This window comes from Miscanthus floridulus, chromosome 11, assembly GCF_019320115.1.
Source record: "Miscanthus floridulus cultivar M001 chromosome 11, ASM1932011v1, whole genome shotgun sequence".
Taxonomy (NCBI): Eukaryota; Viridiplantae; Streptophyta; class Magnoliopsida; order Poales; family Poaceae; genus Miscanthus; species Miscanthus floridulus.
The window spans coordinates 63,883,956-63,900,990 of NC_089590.1; the positions used below are offsets into that span (position 1 = coordinate 63,883,956).

Here is a 17,035-nt window from a genome sequence, read left to right on the forward strand (position 1 = left end):
AGGACCTCCTGCTTCCCCGGGCGACCCTTCTTCTTTCTCTTAGGGACGCGGGAGGGCGAGGCCTCGGGGGCCTCGTCCTTCTGCTTCCCCTTGGCGTCGTTGTTGGGGAAGATGGCCCCCACCGCCTCTTCGCCCGAGGCGAAGTTGGTGGCGATGTCGAGGAGCGCGGCCGCAGAGCGCGGGATGTTGCGTCCTAGCTCTCGGACCAAGTCCCGACAAGTGGTGCCGGAGAGGAAAGCCTGGACGATCTCCGAGTCACCGACGCTGGGTAGCTCGGTGCATTGTTTGGAGAAGCGCCGGATGAAGTCTCGGAGAGACTCGTCCGGCTTCTGGCGGCAGCTCTTAAGATCCCAGGAATTCCCAGGGCGCACGTATGTGCCCTGGAAGTTCCCGACGAAAATCCTAACCAAGTCGCGCCAGTCGTGGATTTGCGAGGGAGGGAGATGCTCAAGCCAGGCTCGCGCCGAGTCCGTCAAGAGCAAAGGGAGATTGCGGATGATGAGCAGATCATCGTCCGCGCCACCTAGTTGGCAGGCCAGGCGGTAATCGGCGAGCCAGAGTTCCGGGTTGGTCTCGCCGCTGTACTTTGCGAGGTTGGCTGGCTGTCGGAACCGGGCGGGGAAAGGAGCAACGCGGATGGCCCTGCTGAAGACCCGAGGTCCTGGCGGCTCAGGGGAAGGACTGCGGTCCTCTCCACTGTCGTAGCGACCGCCTCGGTGTGGGTGGTAGCCTCGGGCGGCTCCGTCGTCGTGGCGCCGTCGCCTGCCAACTACTTCGTGGTCGCCCTGTGCCTCGCGTTGGTTCCTAGGTTGGTCGTGCGCCGAGGGGGCCCTATCGACCGTTGGTGCGCGAGCGGCCTCGGGACGGACCGAGGCATCCTGGCCCCGGCGAGGTTGCGCTGTGGGTTGCTCCGAAGTGCCTCCGCGCCGGCGGGAGGCGGAACTCTCGGCCTGCTGCACTGCTGCGGTCTCGAGGAGGTCGCGGAGCTCTCCGCGGACCCGTCGTCCTTCGGTGGTGGAGGGCTCGGGCATCGCTCGGACCAGCATCGCAGCAGCTGCGACATTCTGGCTAGCGCGGTTAAAGATTGGGGGTGGCTCTCCCCCCTCGTTGTCGTTGATGCGGTGATGGACGTCGCGGGCCCTCCCTCGGGCTCCTCCGCCCTCACCGTGCCCTTGCTGCTCCTGCTCGAGAGTGTCCCGAAGCTGTTGCAGAAGGAGTCGGTCCTGTTCGACCTTGGCCTGAAGCTCGCGGAGCTGCTCTAGGTCTGGGCGACGATGCCCCCCGCGAACGGGATTCTCGTTCCGTGCTGCCGGGGCTACGAGACGCGGAGGTGTGGCATCACCCGCCCCCGCCCGGGGCGGTGAATGGTTGCCTGTCCTCTCTTCCTCTTCGCCCGCCGTCGGCATCCCGAGCCCGACGTGGAAGCACTCACGGGACGGATCGTAAGTCCCTTCGTCGTCGGAGTCGGAATAGCCGAGGCAGTAGTCGCTTGCGGCCAAGAATCGGCGCAAAGCCCCAGGGTTGTGGAGTTCGGAGAAATCCACCCCGGGCCACGCCTCGTCCTCGTCCGAGGGGTCGGAGTGGGTGCTCAGGTCGAGAGCGAAGCGCTGGCGGCGTTCCGAGGGGTGCTCGTGAGCGGCAGCGTAAGCGTAAGCGTAAGAGGTGGCGGCATTTCTCAACCCAAAAGGGTATGGGAACGGGGCCGTCTCCAGATTCTGCCCCGCCGGGGTCGGCTCTTCAGGGAGTGGCGGAGCGGGGTTAGATGACTGGGCATCGCCGTAAGCCCCCGGCGATTTTCCCTTGTCCAGGCTCAGGTCAGACAGGTCCCCAGCCAGGGACCCCGTACCAACAGCTGGTCGCAGGATATCGGTGGGGAGTGGCATGCCGCCCCGGGCTCGCGTAGCGTCGGGGTGGCCTTGCTCGCGCCGTGCCTGGCGAGCGTGGCGAGAGCGGCCGCCCGGGCGCCGCCTGCGCCTGGGCTGCCGGGGCGCGACTTCGTCGTCGGACGGTGGGGTTCGAGGAGTGAGGAGCACCATGTCGTACTCATGTCCCAGAGACATGAACTCTAGGCTCCCGAACCAAACTATGGTGCCCAGACGCAATGGTCGTATGTGGTCTGCCATCCGGAACTTGCTAGGATGACGAAGCTGACACGCAGAGCCCCCTACCTGGCGCGCCAACTGTCGGCGTTTCGGAACCGGGGGTCCCTCAACCAACGAGTGAATTTGTGCTGCGTGCCCCTAATCCCGGATGGTGATGCAAAGAGACACAAGGTTTATACTGGTTCGGGCAATCGAGGCCCTACGTCCAGTCTGAGAGATCGATCTTGTATTCCTTGCACCGGAGTGCTTGTAATAGGGGGTTACAAGCTAGGTGAGAGAGGGGGATAGCCCCAGGTCTCAGCGAGGGTGGTGCGGGCTGCTAGAAACGTTGTTCCCAAGCAGCGTAGAGGTGTGTAGTTCTATCGGTGTGTTCGTTCTCCTTCTCTCTCCCTACAAATGGCACCGGCTACCTCCTTTTATAGCCACAAGGAGGAAGCCAGAAGTACATGAGGAGGTTCCTATTTAGTGACGTATTCCGCTCCCTGGAGCAGCACGGCGTCGTGGGAGTTCCCGTCGATGTCTAGTCGGCATGGTCTTCAAGGCTGGCGACATGCCGCGCTCCTGTACTTTTGTTGACTTGGTGAGGTGCCGAGGTCTGGTGGCTGCTGTAGTAGGCTATGCCGAGACCTGCCGTGCTGAGGCCTAGGCCCATTGTGAGGTCTGGGCGGCCATTGTCGATAGTCGATTTAGGCGGCACAGTGCGGAACGTGCGTCTACAGGATACGGTACCATGTATTGTTAGTAAGGGATGGTAAAAAGGCGATTTGACCGTTGTCCTGTCGCTCCTGTTGCGGCGTACTGCCGATCGTGGCTTACGTAGTGGGGGCAGCTGGGCGCATTAATTGGATGCGATAGCCTGCCAGAGTGACTTTTGAGGCGGAGGCGACGAGGTTGCGGAACGAGCCCAGCCTCGGGCGAGGCGGAACATGGCCAGTTCGCCCGAGGCCCTACCGGGAGCCTCGGGCGAGGCGGAACTCGGTTAGTTCGTCCGAGGCCTATCGGGGGTCTCGAGCGGGGCGGAGCGGTCGATTCTCTGGTCCCGAGGTCACAGGAACCCGGTTCTGACTCCCCACGTCGTGTTCGTCCTCGGTGCAGGAGTTTAGGCAGCACAGTAGCCGGTAACCCCTGCACAGTCCCATCGTGGATGGCAGGGTGCTGACGTGACGGACGTCTGGTCTGCTACTTCGCTGTACTGTGCCGTCGTGTGGTTTGTCGGAGTGGTTGAGCGCCCTGATGGGACGTGCGGAAGTGACACGCTGGTCATACTCGGTCTTGTGCGTCGTGGGGCTCCAGTACGGCTTGATGCAGGACATGGCGGGCGACGTGCTGGTTGTCGTGAAATGACGTCGTAGGGAGCAGCAGCTCTGCCGATGCCGAGGCCGAGCCATCGTGGGGGGCTCGGTGGTCATGGACCCTCAGGCTGCCGAGCTCGTGAAGCAAACTGTCGAGGCCTTGGGGGAGTTATTGGCCCTGGGTACTGATTCCGAGGCCATAGTAGCCCAGATGTGGCTCCCCACGCTGCATTGTCCTCGGTGCAGGAGTTGGCAGCATAGTGAGGTATGGGCGTTACGGTGGTTAGTACAGTGGCGGGTAACCCCTGCCCAGTCCTGCCTCCTGTCCCATCGGCCATTCTGCTGTACTGGGCCGGGCGTGCGGCTGTTGTCAGGGACAGCAGCCGGCTGAGTTGATGTGACACGACGTTTTGTCAGAGGGACGGGAGGAGGAAGAGGCAGCGGAGTGCTGCCGAGCCCGCCTCGCGCGAGACGGTGGATCGGTGGCCCGGCCGAGGCCTGCGACGAGAGAGGGGGTCGGCCGAGGCCTTTGGTAGGGGGTCGCCCGCGGTCAGCGGCGAGGGGGCCTCGGGCGAGTCGGAGAATCGGCCGAGGCCAGCAGCGTTTAGCTGGTCTCGATTTTTACGAAGTCTAAGCAGTCGTTTTTTGGATCTTGCTTAGGGTACCCCTTCTCACGGTATCCGACAGCGACGGACAGCGGCGGATCCAAAGGGGGGGCTGGGGGGGCTCCAGCCCCCCCTAATTTCTTGATTTCAAGCCTAATCACTATAGCAAAAGCTTGATTTCACCATTAAATCTTCATGCAAATCAACATCTCCATTGTTTTAGCCCCTCCTTATCCCACATCGTGCATCCGTCACTGGCGACGGACGAGCACGGCCGCCTCAAACCCTAGGAAAGGGCGGCGGGCGGCCGCCGGTAGCAGGCGGCGCCGGGTGGCGGTGTCTGTGAGCGGAGTCGCTCGTCCGTACAATTGTGGCTCGCGAAGGAGTGCGAACCAGAAACGAACCGCTGGCTTCACGATAGGATAAGGAGTCAGGGTAGTTCGATCATTTTCCCTGATTGAAACAATTCATTTGCACATAGTTAAATATTAAAAGACTTGTAAATTAGATGTCAAATATTGAGCGGATTACGAACTCGAGTTAAATATCGAAATTTCTCCCGCTTGGACTCACTGGACGGTGAGAGTACGAACCGATGAACTCACGAAGTGGCGTACGCCCGTTTTCCAAGGACTCCACTGACATGTGGGTCTACTATGTTAAGGTGTGGGCCCCACTGGTCATAGGCCGCGATGCATCGGTACACCGAACACGTCTCCCATCTTGACGAGACCCGCTTCCACCTCGCCGCCCGATCCGACGCGCTGGATCGCCGGCGACCGGGCGTTGTCGATCCGAAGTGCAGCAGTCGGCTCGTCCTGCCGATCCCCTGCGCTTGCGTCCCGTAATAACACGACCGGCGCATCTCGCCGGCTCAAGAGCATCCGTGGATCTGACCGGAAGAGGCCGCGGCTGCTACTAGCCTGCTGCTGCTGCTCCCTCGGCGATGTCGAGGGTTCGGGACAGGACGGAGGACTTCAAAGAGGCCGTCCGAGTCGCCGCGCTCTCCCATGGATACACGGAGGTGAGTTGCGGCCACAGCCTCTCCATCCACACCCCATCCTCAGCGTAGTGATGAAGCCTCACGAATTGTCCTCAATTCTTCACGCTCATTGACTCGTCGTGTTGGTTTGTGTATGCTATGAAGGCCCAACTGGCCGCGCTCATGTCGTCTTTCATCATCCGGAAGCCGTCACCCAAATCGGCGTTCACTAATGCCGCGATCAAGACGGTAGGAGCCTGTGGTGGATTGTGTTCCAGTTTTCATGTGGTGAGACAGGTTGCCAATGTAATTGTTTGATGGGTTTTGTTGATGTGTAGCTTGAGAGCATCAGGGAACTCGAGAGGTTCATAGTGAAGCATAGGAGGGATTATGTGGACCTGCATCGCACTACCGAGCAAGAGAGGGATAACATTGAGCATGAAGTAAGTTGCATATTGTGTCATTGTTTGTTTTGATTTGCTATCGCTTTTCCTGTGATGATGCATGCATGGAATCTTAAATGTGTGTATTACTCAACCTATGTGCTTAATGTTCATAAAAGAATTGTCTAGTGCTTTGTTTGCCCATTTGGCATTTCATTACAGTTCTCTAGCATTTTAATATGCTTGAAGCCTTCATTGTTTGAAAACTTCAATAGAACATTTTGTGCCTGAAGGCTGAAGCTCAATGGCACAAAATATATCTATTGCTGTACCATGCCATGTACCTTTTTGTAAAATATATACTTGGCTGTCAAGTTTTTTTTCACAACTACATAAATCTAATCTTGGATTACAATTGTCGAAGACTTTAGCCCTAAAAAATATGTTGAAGAGATTATATATATGCATGATCATGTATCCTCCTTCATTCAGTTAATGTAGGTTGTGCATCTCTCTGTTAATACTATTAAATACTATTAATCTATGTTTGGATATAGTGATGTGGTGTTCCTCTTGTATAGACTATTGAGTTGACAACCTATATTCATACTGGCATCCGCACATTGATTTATATAACCTGCTTTCTATTCTCAATTTAGTACTTATTTGTAACTACTCAATGCATATTAGATTGGCGTTTTTGTAAAAGCATGCAAGGAACAGATTGATATCCTGAAGAACAGGATCCATGAAGAAGAGAAGAATGGAAGTGGAAAGACATGGCTTGGCACTAGGGATGAGAGTTCCCGGTTGGACTTGATAGCTCATCAGCATGGTGTGGTATGGTTATTCTCCTTGCCATTGCTGTTATAAGTTAAAAAATCTGCTGGATTAGTTTGTTTTTTTAGGTAGTTAGCAGTAGAACTGACCTGAATGCATTCCATTTAGAGGATGAGGCAAAGTAATTCCTTAAGTGCCTGTTACGGTGCTACATGTATTATGATCCAAGATTTCCTTTTATTAGAGCCAATTGAACAGGTCATCCTGTCGAGGATTGATTGTTTTCAACATTTCCTTTCCAAATTTTTGAGTTGGGTGTATATTTCACTAGTTGGTAGTAGGATATCAGACTTCGATTGGTTGATTTCATTTGGTACGATAAATAATTATGCTGTGTGACTTTAGAGGACAGATTGCCCAGTCAAAACATGTGAACTTGAATAATATCTACTTTCATTTTCTTGTTCGCGGATGCATCAGGTAAGAGCATGTACAGGCGAACGCCTACCTCTATTTTTCTTTGTTGTTTTTTCTCTATATCCAAATCTTTGTAGCAGTCAATCATCAGTTCTGAAGTCTGAACTACCCTGTTTTGCAGTAGTTTTAGGGATTTTCTTGTGCCCAGCTCCAATAAGCTGTTTGTTTATGTTACCAGGTTTTAATTTTGAGTGAGCGTCTCCACTTAGTAACTGCACAATTTGATCGTCTTCGGTCCATGCGTTTTCAAGATGCTATTAACAGAGCAATGCCAAGGAAGAAGATTCAGAAGAGACCAGAAATCAAACCTGCTGAACCATCCAGGTCCAATCTTGTTCTAAAATCTGATGTATCAAAGATTGTAGATCAGGAAGTATCCACAGCACCTATGAGAGTTCAAGAACAACTATTGGATGATGAAACCAAAGCCCTTCAGGTAATATGTGGATGGTATATAAACTATTATTTAGTGAAAAACTTGGTTATTTTACTTAAATTACCATGCATCATGTGTATCGTAAAACTCTTCTCAGGTGGAGTTGACAAGTCTTCTTGATGCTGTCCAAGAAACGGAGACAAAGATGATAGAAATGTCAGCACTTAATCATCTTATGTCAACACATGTTCTACAACAAGCTCAACAGATTCAGTATTTATACGACCAGGTATAGGATTCGTTTAATCATATTCTACTAGTTTATATGTTACTTGTGTTTTCCTATGTGAACATAAACCTATGGACCGTCAGAATCAACCTGAAAAGTATAATGGTCGCATGAAGCTTATGTCCATGAAAGAGCTTTGTAACAGAGTCTAGAATTAAATAATTGGCTCCATGGTCAGATCCCCCCCCTTAACTGAAAGAACGCATGGTTTGGATATGCACTACACGAAACCTGATTGTTATCTGTATGTCCTCATAGAACATCTTCTGCGCAGGCTGTTGAAGCTACAAATAATGTGGAGCGTGGGAACAAGGAGCTATCCCAGGCGATCCAGCGCAACAGCAGCAGTAGAACCTTTCTCCTCCTCTTCTTCTTTGTTCTCACTTTCTCCGTTCTTTTTCTTGACTGGTACAACAACTGAAATAGTATACGAAGACATTGTATTTTGTTGATGGGAAATGATCAAATTATGAAGGCTGTCTGTCTATTTAATTTAAAGTCCTGGCCTTTTAGGTAGTCTGTTACTTCCCAAGCATACTGTTCAATGTGCTGTTCATCTGAATATGCCGGGATTTGTCATTTCATTTCTGGCGTGCAAGCTACAGAAGCGATGGGCGCTGTACTAGGGCCATGTACGGAGCTTTCAAGCACTTGTAGAGAGGACAAACAAGGTTCGACGTCTCTCTGCAGAACCTGGCCATCAATTCCTTTACTGATCAGGTCATTAGCAGTCTCAAGTTCTCGACAGTGTCGTCGTCCAGAGTACCTTAAGCTGTTAAGCATTCAAGTCGATATTTCCTTGGCTCTTCCCTGTTAGCTTTGACGCAATCTTATATTGGCTCGGATCAGCGTCAGATGCATGGATCACATACAGAAGCAATCTATATTGGCTCCGATCAGCGTCAGATGCAGGCATCACATACAGAAGGAAAATGCACTTATGCACCTGCCGTCCTGGCTACAAAATTGTAGCGTCAATTTTGGAACAGGAACAGGGATTAAAGAGGACACAGGGCAGACATTGGTAGGCAAAACATCATTTTCAATTTATATACAAATCAAAAGGCCGTTTGGCAGTGACACCAACCAATGCACAACAGATGATGGTCAACCTGATGCAAAAGTGGATCTGCAAACACAAAGGGCTAATACCCGAATCGATATCCAAAGCGTGCCAGTCGATTCGACCTGTTAATCGACAAGGATGAAGATACGAGCACTTTGGTCCTGACAACAGCGATACGCCCGGAAGTCACGGCCAAGAGGTACTCACGCGGAACTCGAGAATCGCCGAAGGTCGCATTGAAGCGATGCAACTCGCCGAATCAATGAGAACTCGTAAAAAGGAAAAATATGCAAATTGACGAAGTCGCCGAAAAGTAAGTAGATGCAAATAAGAGTAAAAATTGGTTTTGATATTGATTGATATATATTACATTGCCCCTCAATCTATATTTATACCCTGATCTAAAGAGACATAACCAAATACGACTAGGACACCAAGTCCATATCTAAGGAAACACGTGACTCTTACATGAATCATACTCTAACAAATATAGAAAAGGAAATCAACTCTTATCTATTTCCCTGTCCGCCTCAATTACGATGGAATTCTCACCGACCTCCTTTCCATCGGCATACTTCCTGTTTCATCGGCAGTAGTTTTCAAGCCTTCCTTCATCGGCATCGACAATAACATCTCCAACCTTATCGGCAACGCCCGAGTCTAAATCAACCTTTCCATCGATCACCACCATTCATCGGCAACCATCTTTACAAGCTGATTTTCATCGGCTGTCAGCGGATATAGTAACTTTCCTCCTGCCGATTAGCCCACTCTGATCATTTTGACACGTGCAAAAACGGTGTCAACACATGCCCCCCAATTTTGGAGTATAAAACCATTAATGCTCCGAAATTTACTCCAGATAACGTTCGCCTTCGCCCAATTACCGTAACTCATCCTCCAAGCCAAAACTTGATCTGTTATCAAATCTAATCAAATCTAGTCCTGATTCACGCACCTCAGTAAATATCGCACAATTTCCAACCACTCTTGCCCTGATTATGGTTAAGATACCGAAACAATAATCCATCGGCAAGATCCTAACATAATAATGCCGCCATTTTCAGAATTAAAATATCCTGTACCGAGATCTCTTTCAAGTCATGATTACTTGCCATCAAATCATCTGTACAATCCCTTGATTATCGTGCGAACAGTTACCATATCCATCTGAACCACCTCGACCCACATGCGCGCGGCATAGAGATAAGTCCAGAATACCGCTACTCCAAGCGGCTTATAAATAGATTTCTCCGGAACGCTCGTCTTCTACCCTCAGACTCCAATCTTTGGCATTCTCTCTTTCCGACGGCGACTCCGACGAACAACTGCGCGACCTCAACCAACAAGAACTTTTTTCCAGCATCAACCTCGAGTCTCCAGCTCGTGCCCCCATCTACCTCAAGATAATGGCAATCAACTTCGACGTCCCTGCGGTTCGTTCCACTTCCGTTACTTTTTACCTCGATTCCTCTGGTCTTTGCGAGTTCATACAGTTGGTAATTTTTCTCTTTTTCTTTGTTCTTCGTATCCTCTAAACTTAGGAACTTTGCAACAAATTAGTTATTCCAACCGATCAGCCGCATTTCCAATGCCTAGGACCAATGGGCAACCCAGATCCAACTGATCTGATTAATGCAGAGGTTAACAGAATCCCTTTTAGAGCCCAAAATTTCTCTCTGAATTTATGGAAAGATACATTCCGATCTTGGCCCAAAACCACCAAAGGGTGGAAAGATTGGTACTTGAGGGTCAACAGGTCGATGCAAGTACACTGGGCAGAACGGAAGCTAGACCAATGCATTAGGCTATCCATTGCCGATATGCAAAAGAACGAGTCAATTATGATTGCAGCTGCTTACTTCTGGTCAGACACAACAAACACTTTTATGTTTGGACATGGCCCAGCTACTCCCACACTTGCCGATGTCTACATGCTCACTGGCTTGGACATTTCAACTGCCGATGAAGGCTCCATCTATGGCAGAAAATCTGAATATAGGGTGAATACCCGCAACATCGGCGGTTGGACGGGATATATTCAAGAATGCCAGAGGACCGGGACAGTTAACCAGACGGAACATGCCACATTCTTGAATATGTGGTTAGAAAAATTTATCTTCTGTGGTCGATCAGTAGGACCAACCAACGCCTTCCTCCCCGCGGCTGAACTCTTGGCCAATGGTGTAAGGTTCCCTCTTGGCCGATACCTTCTAAGCTCCACTTATCATCTTCTTCATCAAGTGTCTCAGAAACTTTTGCTTGTCGAACCCATCGGCAACTTAGGAGGCCCGTGGTGGTTTATCAACATGTGGCTGAATGCCCATATGCACAAACGTTTGCAATGGGACTTCTTTGCCCAACAATTCCCACGAGAAATTGCTGAAGACCACGTGCTTGGGGATGAGGAATCGGCAACACGCTCACCCCTCAATTTTGGTGAAGCCATAATTATCCTCCCTGGAACAGAGGCCAATGAAGACCAGATCGGCAGATTCTTCCAAAGCTTCTACAATGGTCTTTCTCGTGATCATAGGGCCTGGGTACCTTATATTGACGAAGAAAACAGATTCCCCTTCGTTTCAACTTTGCCGATGACACTCTGAATCAGGATAATGAACTCATGATGGCCATCAATACTCCCAGGGCAATCCCAGTAAACACATTCGGTAGCGGGAAAAACACCAATATCACGTATGAATTTTACAATCCATCGGCAGTATCCCGTCAATTGGCTTTTGGGCAACTGCCAATCAAACTTTGTTTTGCCGATGTGATCAAACCCAGAGAAACAATCACCTGCGGAACAGATTGGAGCAGGGTAGTGCGACTCTCCCTCGATGCCGATACTATAGATGTCGATATATCCATCTGGACGCCAGCATCTTTCATCACCGAATCATATAAGCAATGGTGGTGAGAGTGGAAGGAACAACTGTTTGCAACAACTGCTCACACATATCAGCACATGATCGACCCTGAATACGCCATTCCTGATGACGCAGTAAGTTTCTTTTAACTCCCTTCTGCTTTTTCCTTTCATATATCGGTAACTAACTTTCTCGTGACAGGTTAACAACCCAGCACCATCTATGAGCAAAAGTGGGAAACCCTTCGATCTTTCGGCCTGTTTCCCCGATATCACCGATCGGCTACAACGCCCCCACCTTAGCTGCTTTGACTCACTAGAAGACCCGTGCCAAGACCATCACCTCCAAGTCCAAATTGGCTACAGCTAGGGCCACTCCATTGGCTGCTGCTACAACCCTGATCAAGGCATTCAAGATAACAACCCTGTTTATTTCTATTCATGCCGATCACAAACTGTATTAACATTAATCATCAGGGTGTAAGAGCCGCTGCTGGATCGTCATCGGCAATTCCTCCGACATCAAGCACCACTACCTCTGACAAACCTTCAGAGGTATTCCTTTGATTTTACATTTTATCTGTTAAATATCATACCTTACACTTGTTTTGCGGCAATAAATGGGTACATCGACAAGCGTACCAGATGTTCAAGCTCCACAACCAACAAGTGCCGATGCCCCCCAGCCAACTGTTGCTGAGGCCCAAGCAAAGCGCAAAGCCTTAACAGATGCCGAGGCACAGCCAAAACGATAGAAGTCCATGCCGATCCCCACATCTGCCCCAACGTCTGCAAGCCGGCCAGAATCAGTCGATGCAACTGAGCAAGCAGTTAATCCTCCTATACAGGACATACCATCGGTCATCATACCCCAAGGGCCAACCACCGATGAGGCCACAGAGGATATCCCATCGGCAAGCTCAGTCGATCCTCCACACGGCATACTCCAGGCTGCTTCCTCTAGCCAAGTATAGGAAATTGCCTTGAAACAGGTAAGCCGATTGACCTAGTCGATTTATAATATTCATACTTATCCTTAACTGACCTCTTTTTCTTTTTCTCAGGAACAAGACTCCCCAAACAGCCTATTTTCCTTTGCCATTGATGTTTCTGACGATGATGGAGAGGAAACAAGTTCTTCCCTTGCACTGGGAACAATATCGGCAGAAATTAAGTCCAAGTTGGAAGCTCTCCTGGACTTGTTACAGCAGGATACCGCCCAACTGGTAGATGACTCGGACCCCGCAAAGGCAATTTTCAAAACAATCCATGGCTAGGTCCCTGCCGATGTTGAAGAAGCACTCTTCCCAGCAGCCCATTTAGAAAGCCGCCAACTGCAATATCAACGGGCTGCTCAACGCATTGCCGATAGAGCAGCTCAGGCTCAACTCAAAGAAGAGATGCTACAACTGAAACAGATTGCCGATGAGAAGCACAAGGGCATCGGCAACTTGCAGACTTCGGGCGCTGAACTTAAGCAAAAAATCTTAGATTTATCGGCAAAGAGGATGGCTCTATTGGCTGAATTGAAAGAAGTCAAGGCAGCCTTAACTCATGCCCAACAAGAAGAAAGCCAGCTACCCGATGCCATCAAGGCCCTTCAGCAAGAAAGAGACATCCAGGCTCGCAAAGCCTTGGCCATGAAGAAAAAACTCAAGCCTGTGGAGGGTGCTGCCGATGAAGACATCAAAGAAATGAAGGAAGCCGACCAGATTCGCCTGCGTGCGATATTGGCTATCCAATCCTTGTTAAACTTGTAAATCTTGTCTATTGCATCGGCACTTTATGAGACATTGACATCCTTGTATAATTTTAGCCGATAGGACTGTTATCGGCACTTATACTTTTATGCATCCATCCAGATACTAGGGTAATATTTCTTTAAATATTTTCCATTTAATGCTCTGGGAAACACAACCCCTTCGAGGGTTTCTAGAATATATGCGTTACCAGGAACAGACTGATTTATCCGATATGGACCTTCCCAATTAGGAGACCACTTTCCAAACTTTGAACTTTTAGTCCCAATCGGTAAAATCAATTTCCAGACCAGATCTCCATCGGCAAACTCCTTTACCTTCACCTTCTTGTCATACCATCTGGCTACTCTTTTCTTATTTTCTTCGATGCTAACTAAAGCCCTTAACCAATGACCCACCACATCTTCCAACTCATCCTTCATAAGAGTATCATAATCATCGGCTGTCAGCTGATTTTGAGAACGTATTCGCCTAGAGCCAGTTTTAATTTCCCAAGGCAATACTGCGTCGTGTCCATATACTAACTGATAAGGCGTTACTTTGGTTGTACCATGACATGACATCCGATATGACCACAAGGCTTCATTTAATATTGTATGCCACCTCTTAGGATTTTCTTTAATTTTGCGCTTAATGAGTTTGATGATCCCTTTGTTAGAAGCCTCAGCCTAACCATTAGCTTGAGCATAATATGGAGAAGAATTTAAAACTTTAATTCCCATACCTACAGCAAACTCATCAAATTCTCCCGATGTAAACATAGTACCCTGATCGGTAGTGATAGTTTGAGGAATACCAAATCGGTAAACAATATGCTCTTTCACAAAATCGATCATATTAGCCGATGTCACCTTTTTTAAAGGAATTGCCTCAACCCATTTTGTGAAATAATCGGTAGCAACCAGAATAAATTTATGTCCTTTGCTCGATGGCGGATAAATCTGACCGATGAGATCGATAGCCCATCCCCGGAACGGCCAAGGTTTAATTATAGGGTTCATAGCCGATGCAGGCGCTCTTTGAATATTACCAAACTTTTGACACCCCTGACATCCTTTAAAATATTTAAAACAATCTTCAAGAATAGTTGTCAAAATGATCAGAGTGGGCTAATCGACAAGAGGAAAGTTACTGTATACGCTGACAGCCGATGAAAATCAGCTTGTAAAGATGGTTGCCGATGAATGGTGGTGATCGATGGAAAGGTTGATTTAGACTCGGGCGTTGCCGATAAGGTTGGAGATGTTATTATCGATGCCGATGAAGGAAGGCTTGAAAACTACTGCCGATGAAACAGGAAGTATGCCGATGGAAAGGAGGTCGGTGAGAATTCCATCGTAATTGAGGCGGACAGGGAAATAGATAGGAGTTGATTTCCTTTTCTATATTTGTTAGAGTATGATTCATGTAAGAGTCACGTGTTTCCTTAGATATGGACTTGGTGTCCTAGTCGTATTTGGTTATGTCTCTTTAGATCAGGGTATAAATATAGATTGAGGGGCAATGTAATATATATCAATCAATATCAAAACTAATTTTTACTCTTATTTGCATCTACTTACTTTTCGGCGACTTCGTCAATTTGCATATTTTTCCTTTTTACGAGTTCTCATTGATTCGGCGAGTTGCATCGCTTCAGTGCGACCTTCGGCGATTCTCGAGTTCTGCGTGAGTACCTCTTGGCCGTGACTTCTGGGCGTATCGCTGTTGTCAGGACCAAAGTGCTCGTATCTTCATCCTTGTCGATTAACAGGTCAAATCGACTGGCACGCTTTGGATATCGATTCGGGTATTAGCCCTTTGTGTTTGCAGATCCACTTTTGCATCAACACATCTTTTGGCACGCTCGGTGGGACAAATCAATCCGATCAATATGTTCAATCCCGAGGTCGATTCAGGGAACATTATCGCGGTATCAGAAGAAGATCTTAAGGAAGAGCAGAGGCAGGCCATGGAAAAGGCTATAGAAGAATACAGGCAGCTTTGTCTGAGATTGTTTAGCTTGAACAAGAGTGGACAAGTCATCCAGAAGCAAGATTTGCCGTTGCCTCGGCAGGTTACCTTTGACTCCAATCCTGGTAAACTTCAAGAGATGGTTAATTCTGCAGTAAATCATGCTTTGATTAATTATTCCAATGTGCTGTCCAATACTGTTCATAATGCTGTGGTTCGAACTCTCAAAGAAGGACAAGCGTCACCGCATTACGTTGGGCCTGCCTATCACCAACCAGAGCCAGCATCTGTCAATACTCCATCGGCTCCCTCGGCTGCTGTGGGTACATAAGTTACTTCTCCTCCAGTATCGGCAGGCTTACCTAATATTCAATCTACACCGATACAATCAGATCCGGTACTATTAGGAGGACGAGTTCAGCTTAATACAGATCTATCGGCATCAGCTATGTCAGGCCCTGTGTCTCAGAATAGCTAGATTCCTGCTAATTGGTGGGGATATAGTATGCCTCCAGAGTCATTTGCTTTCAATCCTGGGTTACCTCAAGTGTTTAATGCAGTAGGAAAAGCTCCTATACCATCGGCTATTTCGCCGATGGCTCAAGTGCCTCAATATGCCACAGCAACTACTGTGTAACCAACTCCAGGAGGTTTCCAGATGCCTTTGGTTCAAACACCCAATTCAAGTCCATCGGCAAGCTTACTGCCGATGCAGCAGAAAGCCCCTGCTATGAGTCAAACTGGGGTTCAGTTTATGCCTCAAGCTGGTTATAATTATCCAATAATGTCAGCAAATTACCAGCCATCGGTAAGTTTTGTACCGATGAGTTCTAATAATGGTTGGTCAGGACAGTTACCTGTTCAACATACAGTTCAGCAAAATCAGCAGGTTGCATGGATTCAACAAGGTCATATGCAAGCTGGTTTCCAGAATCAAGCATCGGCAGCTCAGCCGATGAATCCTTTCCAGTAGGTTAATGGACCATAAGTAACGGCAAATATGTCGATTGCTGAAGATCGTGGGCCACAAAGATATGTGGAGAGATATCAGCAGGTACCTCCTGTAGAAATTCAGCCAGTTCGTCAGTAGGAGGCTGATGCTTTTTGGGCCAATAAGATAGCAGAAATTATGAAGGATCAGTTTGGAATAAAGCTCAAGGTCAATACTTATTCTTATCGGACTCCATACCCTCCTGCATATGATTTAATTCCTCTCCCAAATCGGTACAAGGTACCAGATTTCACTAAATTCTCTGGGCAAGACGATACATCAACAATGGAACACGTCAATCGCTTCATTATTCAATGTGGAGAGGTAGCTAGCAGAGATGAATTAAGAGTTCGATTATTTTCATCATCTTTGTCTGGATCGGCATTTACATGGTTCATTTCATTACCACCAAATTCTATTATTACTTGGGCTGATCTAGAAAAATAATTTCATAAGTATTTCTTTGCTGGAATCCATGAAAAGAAGCTTACCGATTTAGTAAAATTGAGACAGCGTAATGATAAATCGGTAGAAAGCTTTGTGCAAAGGCTACGAGATGTAAAAAATAAGTGCTACAGCCTGGTGCTGGATGATCGGCAGCTTGCCGATCTGGCTTTCCAAGGGTTATTGCCACATCTTAAAGACAGATATGCTTCTCAGGAGTTTAAAAGCCTCAGTCATCTTGTGCAAAGGATCTCTGATCAAGATACTAGGGTTTTTGAACCTAAAAAGAATTGGAGTAAAAAAGTATCATTTGTTGAAGACGTAGGAGATTCTGATTCTGATGAAGAACCAGTTATCGGCTTAGCTGAGTGGGTTAAGAATAAAAAGCCGATATCTTGTCCCTTTGGTCAGAAAGAGCCAGAAAAGTTTACCTTTGATATCACCAAGGCCGACAAGATATTTGATCTTCTGCTTCAAGAGGGCCAAATTAAGCTGTCACCTAATCATGTGATCCCATCGGTAGAAGAGTTGAAGAAGATCTTGTACTGTAAATGGCACAATGCAACTTCACACAGTACAAATGAGTGCAAGGTGTTCAGGCAACAGTTACAATCGGCTATTGAATCTGGGAGAATTAAGTTTGGTACTTCCAAGGCCCAGAAGCCG

At 48.4% G+C, this 17,035-nt stretch overlaps 1 protein-coding gene across 1 annotated transcript; it reads left to right on the plus strand.

Annotated features, from left to right (window-relative positions):
• Nucleotides 1-4,705: 4,705 nt before the first annotated feature.
• Nucleotides 4,706-8,068, plus strand: LOC136490993 (syntaxin-81-like). The gene is made up of 7 exons (XM_066487204.1): nt 4,706-5,023; nt 5,147-5,230; nt 5,320-5,424; nt 6,055-6,204; nt 6,800-7,057; nt 7,155-7,286; nt 7,561-8,068. The coding sequence occupies exons 1-7, from the start codon at nt 4,946-4,948 to the stop codon at nt 7,705-7,707; spliced, it is 954 nt and encodes a 317-aa protein (XP_066343301.1). The 5' UTR covers nt 4,706-4,945; the 3' UTR covers nt 7,708-8,068.
• Nucleotides 8,069-17,035: the final 8,967 nt, after the last annotated feature.

Bases quoted from the DNA above. Each gene is read 5' to 3' on its own strand.
- LOC136490993 (XM_066487204.1), top strand. From the start codon at position 4,946: ATGTCGAGGGTTCGGGACAGGACGGAGGACTTCAAAGAGGCCGTCCGA. The intron at 6,205-6,799 runs GTATGGTTATTC...TTATGTTACCAG, and splicing joins TAGCTCATCAGCATGGTGTG to GTTTTAATTTTGAGTGAGCG. The intron at 7,287-7,560 runs GTATAGGATTCG...TCTTCTGCGCAG, and splicing joins TTCAGTATTTATACGACCAG to GCTGTTGAAGCTACAAATAA.